The sequence below is a fragment of the Aspergillus stella-maris genome (genome assembly GCF_047715825.1).
Source record: "Aspergillus stella-maris strain CBS 113639 unplaced genomic scaffold BDV14scaffold_13, whole genome shotgun sequence".
Lineage (NCBI taxonomy): Eukaryota > Fungi > Ascomycota > Eurotiomycetes > Eurotiales > Aspergillaceae > Aspergillus > Aspergillus stella-maris.
The window spans coordinates 489,346-500,058 of record NW_027396807.1 but is presented as its reverse complement, the minus strand read 5'-3'; the positions used below and the strand labels follow the sequence as shown (position 1 = coordinate 500,058).

Here is a 10,713-nt window from a genome sequence, read left to right as displayed (position 1 = left end):
TGGCAAGGAAGATAAAATAGGGGGAACCAGGTAGTTAGTTAGTGTTGTCTTGAGATTAATCACTTTCAGGTAAATATCTCTCCTAGAAATGGTTAGTATGGCTGTCATGACTAAAAGGGTTTAGTTTTAAGGCCAAAAATTAAATCAGGTTTAATTTTAAGGCTGAAATTAAGACACTATAATAAAGGCCCTAAACCCCTAACTTTAACCCATAATATTCCACGAACCATGCAACTAATTAGAATTCTAATTATACTGGGGGAATCCTTAGCATAGGATACACTTATCGTTTGATTATTAGCTTCCCAGGAGGCGGCGTTGTTCTTAGTTGAAGTCAGATTTTCTCTACTGGTGAGCGTCGGGCATTATTGGGGGCGAAGTCATCGGGGGACTTGTAATTAAAGTTATTAACTAGCCATCCATGGCTAAGGGGACTGTAGGCGACGTAAGCGACGCCAAGCTCCTTGGCAGTATTAATCAAGCCATCGGTTTCATGCACCATTTTAAAGGCTGAGTACTTGGCTTGCACGGTGTTAATCTTGGCAACTATTGACATATTAGTTAACATTCTCCATAGAGATGGATCCTTTGGACATACTGGAGTTGGCCTTGTGGAGCATGGCAGCTAAGCACTTTAACAGTCTAATGTACTTGGTCTTTCCAGCCTTGCAGAGCTTATCAAGAGCAGAAATTGACTCTATAAGAGGTGTGTCTGGAACAATTAGCTACTATAAACACAATTTTGTCTGGAAACATACTCGGGTCCATTTGGTGCAGGTAGTACAAGTCAGGCGCGAAGCCCAGTCTTTTAATGGTGCCTTTAATATACTGCTTGATATATTTAGCAGAGTTAGTGACTATTTAAGGCTCTCTTTTAAACACCTTAAATCCACACTTGGAAGCAACTGTGAATTGTTATTAGCATTAACCTAGTTTATTTTTAAATGTCTTAAACTCACTAAAGACCCTGTCGCGAACATTGTACTTTTTAATAAAGTCACCAAGTAATTTCTTGTTAACACCTGCTTGGTAGATGACAGTAGTGTCCCAGAATATGCAGCCTAATTTAATGGCCTTTAACAGCACTGGCTTGGCTTGTTCAAGGGTTAGGTTAGAGCCCAGACTAAAGCTAAGGCCCATGACACCAAAGCCTGGGGATGGGATCTGCAAGTTGCCAAAGGGGATTGTCTTGACCATTTTTGCTGATTTATTCTAATTATTCTAGATATTATAAGGATTTCCAGACGATTCCACTGTACTTATATATAAACACTGGGTGCCCCTCCAGCTATCAGAAATAAGAGATAATAACGTCGAGGTGGGGGTCTTACTTTACCTCCACGTCTTAACTCTAATGCCCGACGCAACCCCTGGGCAATAGCCCTAGTTCACTACAAAGTTTAGCATCGACCCGGTTAGACCTGGCCCTCACCCGCGGGTGACCCTCTGGACCCTAGCTACGATACTGCACTAAATACAATTGAAATAGGGGTAAGCTAACTAACTAGAATAGGAAATAGAAAAGATATAGGTAATGACCAAGCAAGCGCTGACTCATAGTAAGTTCGGCGTTGAAGCAGAATACTAGCGGTTAATAAAGGTCGACATATACGTACCAAGGGTTGGTCTTGCCTTGGAGATAAGTTCAGCAACACTGCACTTGGCCTATTATTATATAGGACGAGGTTCAAGACTTCTTCAGCATACTGGTTGAACCAGGTAAGAGCAAACCAAGACACTTTGAGCTTACAGTACCTTGCCAGGGTTCGCGGGACCACGCGGGATCTCGAGAGGTAACGAGAGTTCACGAGAGACCCCGAGAGGTTTCGATAACACAAGCACTAGCCACTTAATACTCCAGGAGAATAGGAGAAGAGAGAAGGTGAAATCCTCTTATTTTATAAAGTACAGCAATCAATATACAAGTGGATCCAAGAAATGGAAGTGGTTTAAAGGTAAACAACCAGAGGCAAGTAATATATCTCTTGCCTTGGACAAGCCTTTGTCCCAGCAGGCCAAGAGGCCTTGCTTAGTTTAATATTACCAAAATTCTCTTTTCCATAACTACGTGCAACACTTTTACAACTTAAATTAGCCTCTTGACCCTCGCGCTACATGTTATGACAATAAACCTCTCCCATAGTGCAGTTATATTTACCAGCTGGACTTTAATATTAAAGAAGATACCAGGCATTAGAGTTGATAGGAAGACGCTTAATAAAAAGGATAGGAACATGGACTACGAGTAGCCAGGTAGTATTAATAAAGGTGTTTGGATAACCCTCCTCTTTCCTTTGTATATTTATATTTTTGCATTTCGCACAAGTCATCAAGGGCGACTTCCAATTCAGGTGGGGGAGGATGTGATATCAGCCGTGAATCGCCATTATCAAGGTTGTCAGCTGGCCACCTCGAGGAGGGCGAGGACGCTGGCTGACCAACTCGAGATGGGCAAGGACGGTGGCTCAACCTCGGCGAGAGTGCGGATCCTCTCCTTCGTTACGGTAGATAAATAGCAGTAGAAAGCCCGTCTCACCTGGACGGCAGGAAGGCGACAGTCGAGGCCTCCGGCCTGCGACCTCGCCGCCAGCGGGCCAACTTTGGTCCGCGGTTTGACATAATTGACTTTATTTCTATGAGTGTTATCACACATTGTCAAGAAGAGTCTATCAAAGCAATAGAATTGAGCCCTATCGTTAAAGGCATCCGCTCCTTAGTAGGCTACGTGCGTGTAGTCGATACAGATGTCATTCTGCCCTCTCCTTCCCCTGGGCCTGTATTCTTAACACTTTCAGTTCCACGAGAAGCTGTCCAAACATATAGACAGGGACGTCGCCTAAGGTGCTGTCCAAAGGGAGCCGCGTGTCACTGAGTTCGTGCTTGGCCTTGAGTGTCATGAAGGCCAACTCTAGCTCTAAGTTGGTAGTATCAGACTGCGCAAATTTGGTATCTGATTACAAGGCATTACTTGTATTCATGTCCTGCACAATATATTGCTTAAAGTCAATCTCATCCAGCAGGCCTCCAGGAAACATCCTGGTGCGTGGTTCGGGTTGCTCGCTCTTAGCACTAGGACCGCTGTTAGGCTAATTTATAGTCTGGTGGTGGTCTTAATTGTGTGCCATAATCTGAGCTTGGTTGGTATCCTGTTAGCCATCTTGTAGCTGCGGTAATCTGGAACTTGTTGGAACAAGAGTAAGGTTGCACTAACTACTCGCGGACGCTTTAATCTATAGCAGTGACAGATCATACTTGAATCTGGTGAGATATATATATTAGGGAAGAGGTTGGCTTGCTATTTAATCACTGCAGGATTCTAGAAGGGTTGCGTGTTGCTTTTATGAGGTATAGCTAGCTGTGTTATAGGGGCCTTACCAGTTGGGGATGGGAATGTTCATGGAAACCTTAGTTGCTGCCTGATTCAATTGTAACTAAGCCAGAGCAGAGACTAGCTGGATGCCTGGTATCTGGATAAGTGTAGAAAGAGTAGCAAGGCATGACCATGAGTCCTGGGCTTGTGGTTTTTAGAAGGACAGACTGGTTTAAAGTGGCTAGAGCGCTAAACTTTGCGTGGACCTTAAATAGAATTAGGTTAGAGAAGAGGTCAGTTTGATGCCCAGTGCTTAAATGAGTCTGAAGAGGTTGCCGTGATATTGTCAGGAGTTCAGCATGGTAGTGTTTCGAAATACTTACCTGGTGTGGCCGAGTAGCACTGTAGCAGCGGCACCAAGGATCCGACAGCGATGTGACTTATTTAAATGAAAGGCAGGGTTAGCATCTCACTGCTGGTGGGAATCTTAATCACGGGCTCATTGCCAGGGCGAGATATGCACTTTCACAGCAGACATGATAATTTGGATTCGTAAAGGCATCCACCAAGGTCCGACTAATTGACATCCTTTATGCAGGTATGTGTTGCCTTATCTAGAGACTAGAAAATTCATTTTTCTTCCCTGCTAGCAATACCGGAGATCCTAAAGACCGATTCACTATTCAAACTCACCATGGTTATCCAGGGAGCTGCTAATTCCACGGGTGCGGGGTTTGGCCAGGTTTGTAAGGGTTTGTCGGGCATAAATGCGGTATGGGAACGGTTTGTCTGAGAGGTGAAAAAAAGATGGTAAATGGGATAAAGGGCACTATTTAATGGAAGGGTCCTGGAGCTTGGGAAAAACGCACAGCCACTTCATAACAGCGCTGTTTCCCCATTGGCTGAAGAATTTACTTGCCCTTCGTTGACCATTCGTTTTCTCATACATCCACCATCCTGCCACCGGTTGAACGGTGTCGAGTCCCGTCTCCGCAGTTGGACTCGCAACATTATTGCCGACAGTTTCGGCAGTCGCGTCCAAGGCCCTTCGGTGCATAGCCGCACCATTGCGTTCTAGAGTCACTCTAGTAGATCTAGCCTGAATCCCAACGAGCCCCGCCAACATCATAGTCTTATAGACAGTCCCATTATCATTGACATTGACAGGCACGGAAGCAAACCCCGATGGCACATCCTCCATATCAACTTTGCGTGACAGCGCATCCTTCAACACACCTTCCTCCTCTCCCGCTCGCGGGTTGGATTTCTCCTTAAACGCCGAGCGCATCGGTTCCAGATGTGGTGGTTCTGAGGCTGTTGAGTTCGGGTGTGTTGGGAGCAGGGGTAGTGGTGGCGAGTATGATCGTTCCCGTTGTATTCGTCCCGCACTAACCAGTTTCCCCTCCTCATTCCAGAAACAAAAGACCGAAACCCAGCCGCATAGATAGTCCACTCCGCTGCCCCTGGACTCCCTATGCGCACACCTACTCCAGAAGTCCAAGACTTCCGGCGCCTCGGGATTTTCAAAAGATGCAACAAAAAAACCCAAAACCGACCGCAGAAGCTCCGCGAATCGCGCGGGCTCATTACCCAGCATAGGGAGCCTATCAAGCCTCTTCACCAGCTTCTCCCAGTCCTCTTTCCCGCCGAGCAGCGTCACAGAAGGAATCCCACACGTAAGCTGCATGGCGTACGAGAAGTATTTCTGCAAAGTGCCCATCATGAGAACCGCCGCGACGATGGTATCGGAGCGCGTGGTTGTGGTGAAGTCCGGCAAAAGCCAGTCGCGGAATTCCTTATCGACAAGGTTCTTATCAATAAGATCGGTCATTTCGACCGCCAGAGCGCCGAAATCGACACTGCGGATTGTTCCCACCGCTGTGACTATAAGCTCTTTTTGCCCCTCGTGGGAAACAAAAATAGACCGCAGTTCCTCGGCGTGCGCATTGACGTAGAAGCTGAGCTGGGTGAGGATGGAGAACCATATGTCTTCGGGTCTTATGGTTAGATTGTGGTGGCAGCTGTAAGCTGCGACCAAAGCCCATATGAAGCCGTGCTGGGAGGCGGAAATGTGAGTGTCGTAGGGGAATTTTCTGGGGAATGAGCTCTGTATGATGTTCTGGCTCTTTTGGTGGTTTTCTGGGCAGGAGCGGGCGAAGAGCTCCGCCGCTGTGGATGCGCGGGGGTCTTGCCAGGCGCGAGGGCCGTGGGGCGCGGTATTTAGAGTAATGGGCATTTTATGTTAAGAGACAGTTGAGCAGGGTGCTGATAGGAAATTTGTGGATGGTAGAGATGTTACAGGTGCAAGGCAGGAAGACATATGTACCCTTACTAACTAGGCAACACTTTACTCAGAACCTATACTTAACTGTCAAAGGGTTTCCTAAAAAGTTACGGAGTAAACTTAAAAGTACTGCCTAATCCTTAGGCAGCCAGTAGGGAAATCCCTTCAAGTCAGCAAAAGATGGGCGTTGTGGCCTCGGCTTGGCAGTGAGCTGGCGGCTCACTAGACGGCAATTGGAGAGAGCGAGACTATAAAGGGAGGAACGTGAAGTGGCAGTGTCTGTGTGGAGATATATGCTTTTAGCCAGCTGCGAATTGCAAAGTGGTTTGCAGATCGAGAGGTCATTCATAAGCTTAAAATATCGAAGAGGAGAGGATCGGGAGGCTGCCTGCTTTTTCGTCCACCCATGCCAAGAAAGAGCTCTTTAAATGCTTGATGATGACGGGAGGACATGAAATTATGTTGTGAAATGGGGGGAAGGGGACGAATTTGACGCTATATCAGCTACACGCACGTAGCCTATCAAGGAACGGATGCAACTGATAAAATGTATATCTTCCTAAACCGTAGGTTACTCTCTTGACTATATATACACTCATGCTGTCAAGTAAGAGGGGTAAATCCTCTTTGTGCGAATCCGTGGACTCATACTTTCGTATCCATGTCATCCCAAAGAAAGACAACTATATCTTGGATATAGAGGCGTGGCTTTTCAACAAGATGGTCACATAATGTCTCGAGTACTATAGAAGTGATGCCTGGTGACCGGCTAGCGCGGGCAAGATGAGGTCTGGCAGTGCCGTACAGTCGCAACTTTCTGCGAAGCTTGGTGACAGACCTCTCGCTACATTTGGTAAATTAGCTGGGTCATCACTGGTAGATTGGCTGACAGTGGTCTGGCTTCCTAACAGTAAGCCACTTAAGACGGCAACTACACACTACGGGACTAAATGGTGGTTTATAAAAAGCCATGGTGTAGTTCTTTAGGTATAAAACGTACATAGAAATTTATTCAAGACCTGGACTAATCCACAACTAAGTGCATGTAAAGGGCTGCACATTACAACATTTGGTAGTACTCCTACCAAAAAGGCTTGCAACAAGCATGTCACAGGATGACTTATAAAAAGTTCTATTCCTTGTTGTAATGAATAATACAGGCCCAGGGGAAGGAGAGGGCAGAATGACATCTGTATCGACTACACGCACGTAGCCTACTAAGGAGCGGATGCCTTTAACGATTGGGCTCAATTCTATTGTTTCGATAGACTCTTCTTGACATGTATCTCTATCTCTATTGAGGGGTCGAATCCTCAGGGGGTTGGAGTAGCTAGCAGCCACGCCGCTAGGTAGTGATCACATGATCTCATATATTTGTCGGAGCATACTGCCCTCCGGTACCGCCTGCCCCTACGGGTCGACCTCGCTTAGTCATCATATCCCTATTTAGCAGAGCCTACGGGCACCCCTGAATGGTCAAGCATCTTGGTTTCCACAATATTCGTATCATAATTACAGAATTGTCACGGTGCCAGCTTGCTTGTAATGAGGCTCTAAGCTGGCACCGTGACAACAGGAATGACCATGGCTAACTATACCCTACTAATGGAGGTGGCTATTAGGACTGTTCTTCAGAGTTGAACCTGTCTGGAGCTGCTACCATCAAGACTCGTTGGAAACATTCATCGAGTTGAGCTGGTGAGGTTGTGGTACCTTAAGCTTAGACCCAGTCCCAATCTTATAACTCTGATAGCTGGTATCAGGGAGGTTAGAGCAGGCTCATGCAAGTGATTTCTATTTTTCACCAATCCCTTTATCAAATGGGTAGCTAAAGACATTTGGCCGCCACTGAGTGCTCGTGTGGTTATTTCAGCATTTCACTGCCCCTTAACAAATGCCAAGACAAGGCTGGATTAGATTCTATCCTTGTATGATCTTTCATATACACTGCAGTCATGATGAGTTTATATAACCGATGATGTATTGTTTGTATATTCCCGATCATCTACCCAGTGTTGAGGCAGATCAATAGACCGTAATCTCACACATAGGCTTTCCATGGAGCCAGGTAACCCCCGTCAGTACACTGTCACCATGGCGCCAGATTCCACTGTACTGGTTGCGCTTGGCAGCCATCACTTGTCCGAGCAGGCCAATGGCATCGACAGGAGACGGAGTGTTGACCTGGCAGTCAACATAACCAGCAGACCAGAATCTGACACAACGGACTTACCACGGAGTCCAGCAATCCCCGTGAGTCCTCCATAGACGTGCCGGCAGATTCCGCTGTACCTGACCTGACTGAGCTTGGCAACCATCACTTCTCCGAGTAGACCAATGGCATACACAGGAAGGGGAGTCTTGACCTGGAAGTGGATACAGCTGATGCTGATCCCTCTAAGCCTGAATGGAGCTTGGAGTATCGAGTATGCAATCAAAGAGGAGCAATGGTCTGCTAACAGGCTCCAGTCCGCACTTGGCGCTCGCAAAGTGCGCTGTTGATCATAACCCCATCCACTGAGACAACAGCCCTAGATCAAAACTTCATCAAAATATATTGCTAAGCCGTGGGGCCTCTTCAGGTAATCTTGGCCGAGTGCCTCTTTTCCCCAGTTTTCAGCCCCCACGACACCGGCAGCTTCGACGGGATTCGGGATTGGCAACGTTTATCTTGGCCTACGCAGAAAGGACCAATAGGAAGAACTGATTGAAAGGCATTGTGGTGAGGCTGAGCTGAATACCTTGAACTTGGACCCCACTGGCAGGCATGTGGTATCTGTATAGTAGCATTTTGGAGTATCAGGACCTACTGCAGTCATACGGCACGGCTGTAAGGGCACCCTCCGTTACAGGAAGGCCGACCCAGCGTCTTTTGGCGCAAATGCTAGACCAAGAGTCAGGTAGTGCCCGGTAGGGCTTGAAGTATAAAAGGGACTCGCTGCCCTGCTGACCATGAATATCATCAGCGAACATCATCATCTTCAAGCTACCGCAGATCCAAGGATCAGCCAGCAAGCAAGCAAATCCACTAAACTGTTCTCTACTCCGATTTTCTTAAGATGAAACTCTCCACCACTATCCTGGCCACTGTGCTCGCCGCTGCCACCGGCACTGTCGCCCAGGACTACCCATACACCGAATACACCTGCGAAAACTCCGACGGCAGCCCCTACCTTCACCATGTCAACGCTTTGATCGACGGCCTGAAAGCCGCAACAGGCGAGAACATCTGCAACGCCGATACGAACGGATGCGGCGAGACCATCCGCGCCTACAGCAATGGTGGAGGCGCTGGATTCATGGTCTGCGGTGCCATGAACCGGGTATGTCAAAATTCGTCTCCTTTCTTCCTCTATATACGCGTAACTCTGTTGCCTGAGAGCTTGCTAATCATTGGCGCATTGCAGTGCTCGCTCGACCCCCAAGGCCTTCCCTGCAGCAACGGTGCCTGTGGAGGTATTCTGGCCCCTATTGTTGGTACTGCAATTGAGGGAATCCGCGACACCTGCCAGGGTCCTGATTCAAATGGGGATACCCGGGTTGGTGGTATCCAGATTACTCACTACTCTGCGGAATTCGCCAGTGAGATTAGACTCTTCACTCTTCCTGGTTAGATCAAGTGTTGCCAAAATGGGCTTATGGGGACGACATGCTCGAACTGCTTGGATGGGACAAATTGTGAAAGGGCTGATGGGTTACCCAGGTCGCAGTGGCTGTATTAGGAACAGTTTTCTGTTTATCTATACCTTCCTCTTACAATAAAACTTGTTTTGTTTAAACTGAGATAGCACTGCCGGTGCCGAGGATCCAACCCACCTATGGAGCAGCTCGGGAGCCCATCAGAGCTGTGGTGCCCCATTGGCGCATTCTGGACGACGCAGACCGCGGTGTAATCTACTTTTCCCAATGCTTCCTCACAGTGCAACAGTGGAGAAGAGTATGATCAAGAAGTCAACAGCGCTGCGCAAAGCTTGGTCTAAATTTATGCTGCCTAGAACCTTTGTAGATAGGGTGCGTTGTCATCTTTCGGCCGTCCTGTCCGGCAACTGACATTCCTACAGATCTTATGGGTTTGCGTGACCAGATTATAGAGTAAGATTGATCCCTCTGCTCCAAATTCATAGCCGTGCTCTCCGAAGAGACGGCTCCAGGGATTGAAATTCATAGGCTGCACGCCATTCTTCAAATTCTCGTGGCTCCACCATCGGGTAGAGATCGTTGACATTGTTGATAAACCCGGGTATGCAACGTACCATGAGCTCCGCGCTTGGAAGTCTCTGGGTATGCTGCGCTGCCGACACTGGAAGAGCCATCCCGTCCACTTTCAATTCCCTCCGTTAGATGCTCGATGACTTCAGCCTGAAAGGTGGCGATGTCGGTGTTGACAGAGTACCTAAGGCAATTGAATATGGTTGTGCCAATAGCACTAATGCTAGAAATTCGGTACCAATCTTACCCGTGTGGAGCCTTGAGAAACTATGGATGGCAGATGGTGGCGATGGGCGACATCGCTCGGATTTTGCATATTGCCCTGTGTTGGACAGATCCAGGGAGGCCGGATCGAGCAGTCCCTTACGGTTGCAGGTGGTGGTCTGCGGTTCTATGCCATCCATAGGCCAGAAGCGATTGAACAAAAGCGCAAGCTCTCGAGCGTACTGATTGAAGTCGGAAGCGCCGCTGGGAATGGCCGACAGTTCACCCGCCGGGGTTGGTTCCGGAGAACATTGTAAGGGGCGTGTGTCAAATTTGACCTTGGCGTCCTGGGATGATGATGTTTGTAGGACCATGTCGTCTTCGTCCTGGCGGAGTCGCATTATTTTTGCTTACACCACGGGACTTTAGTCCATGCTGGCGTGTATATGTCCACACTTCCCTATACAACTGGCAGTCCATGCAAGGTATCTCGCCGGCAGTCCCTCTGAGCTATGTGTGTTTAATATTAAGAGTCATATTTCAGTTTGGCAACCCCTACTCCTCTAGCTAGACGTACCTATTTCTGGCGGCAGTAGTCGGACGCACGAGCAACTGGCCGCGGCCACTCTGAGGATCCCGACTTCATGTTGGGTGTCTCTGGATGCTTCACATTGTGAAAAGCAGCTAAATGCTCTAAATTCCCTTT

The 10,713-nt window shown here is 47.8% G+C and overlaps 3 protein-coding genes across 3 annotated transcripts; 1 reads left to right on the top strand and 2 right to left on the bottom strand.

Annotated features, from left to right (window-relative positions):
* Positions 1-334: 334 nt before the first annotated feature.
* Positions 335-1,197, bottom strand: BDV14DRAFT_197977 (NADP-dependent oxidoreductase domain-containing protein; the record flags this gene model as incomplete). The annotated part of the gene is made up of 5 exons (XM_073772809.1): positions 335-546; positions 599-712; positions 759-828; positions 883-905; positions 960-1,197. 5 exons carry the CDS (start codon positions 1,195-1,197, stop codon positions 335-337), a joined length of 657 nt encoding a protein of 218 aa, XP_073630576.1.
* A 2,942-nt stretch (positions 1,198-4,139) lies between these two features.
* On the bottom strand, positions 4,140-5,546 carry BDV14DRAFT_197976 (DUF4419 domain-containing protein; the record flags this gene model as incomplete). The annotated part of the gene is made up of 1 exon (XM_073772808.1): positions 4,140-5,546. One exon carries the CDS (start codon positions 5,544-5,546, stop codon positions 4,140-4,142), a length of 1,407 nt encoding a protein of 468 aa, XP_073630575.1.
* A 3,107-nt stretch (positions 5,547-8,653) lies between these two features.
* BDV14DRAFT_197975 (uncharacterized protein) lies at positions 8,654-9,208 on the top strand (the record flags this gene model as incomplete). Its single annotated transcript, XM_073772807.1, has 2 exons — positions 8,654-8,917; positions 9,002-9,208. 2 exons carry the CDS (start codon positions 8,654-8,656, stop codon positions 9,206-9,208), a joined length of 471 nt encoding a protein of 156 aa, XP_073630574.1.
* Between the last annotated feature and the right edge of the window lie 1,505 nt (positions 9,209-10,713).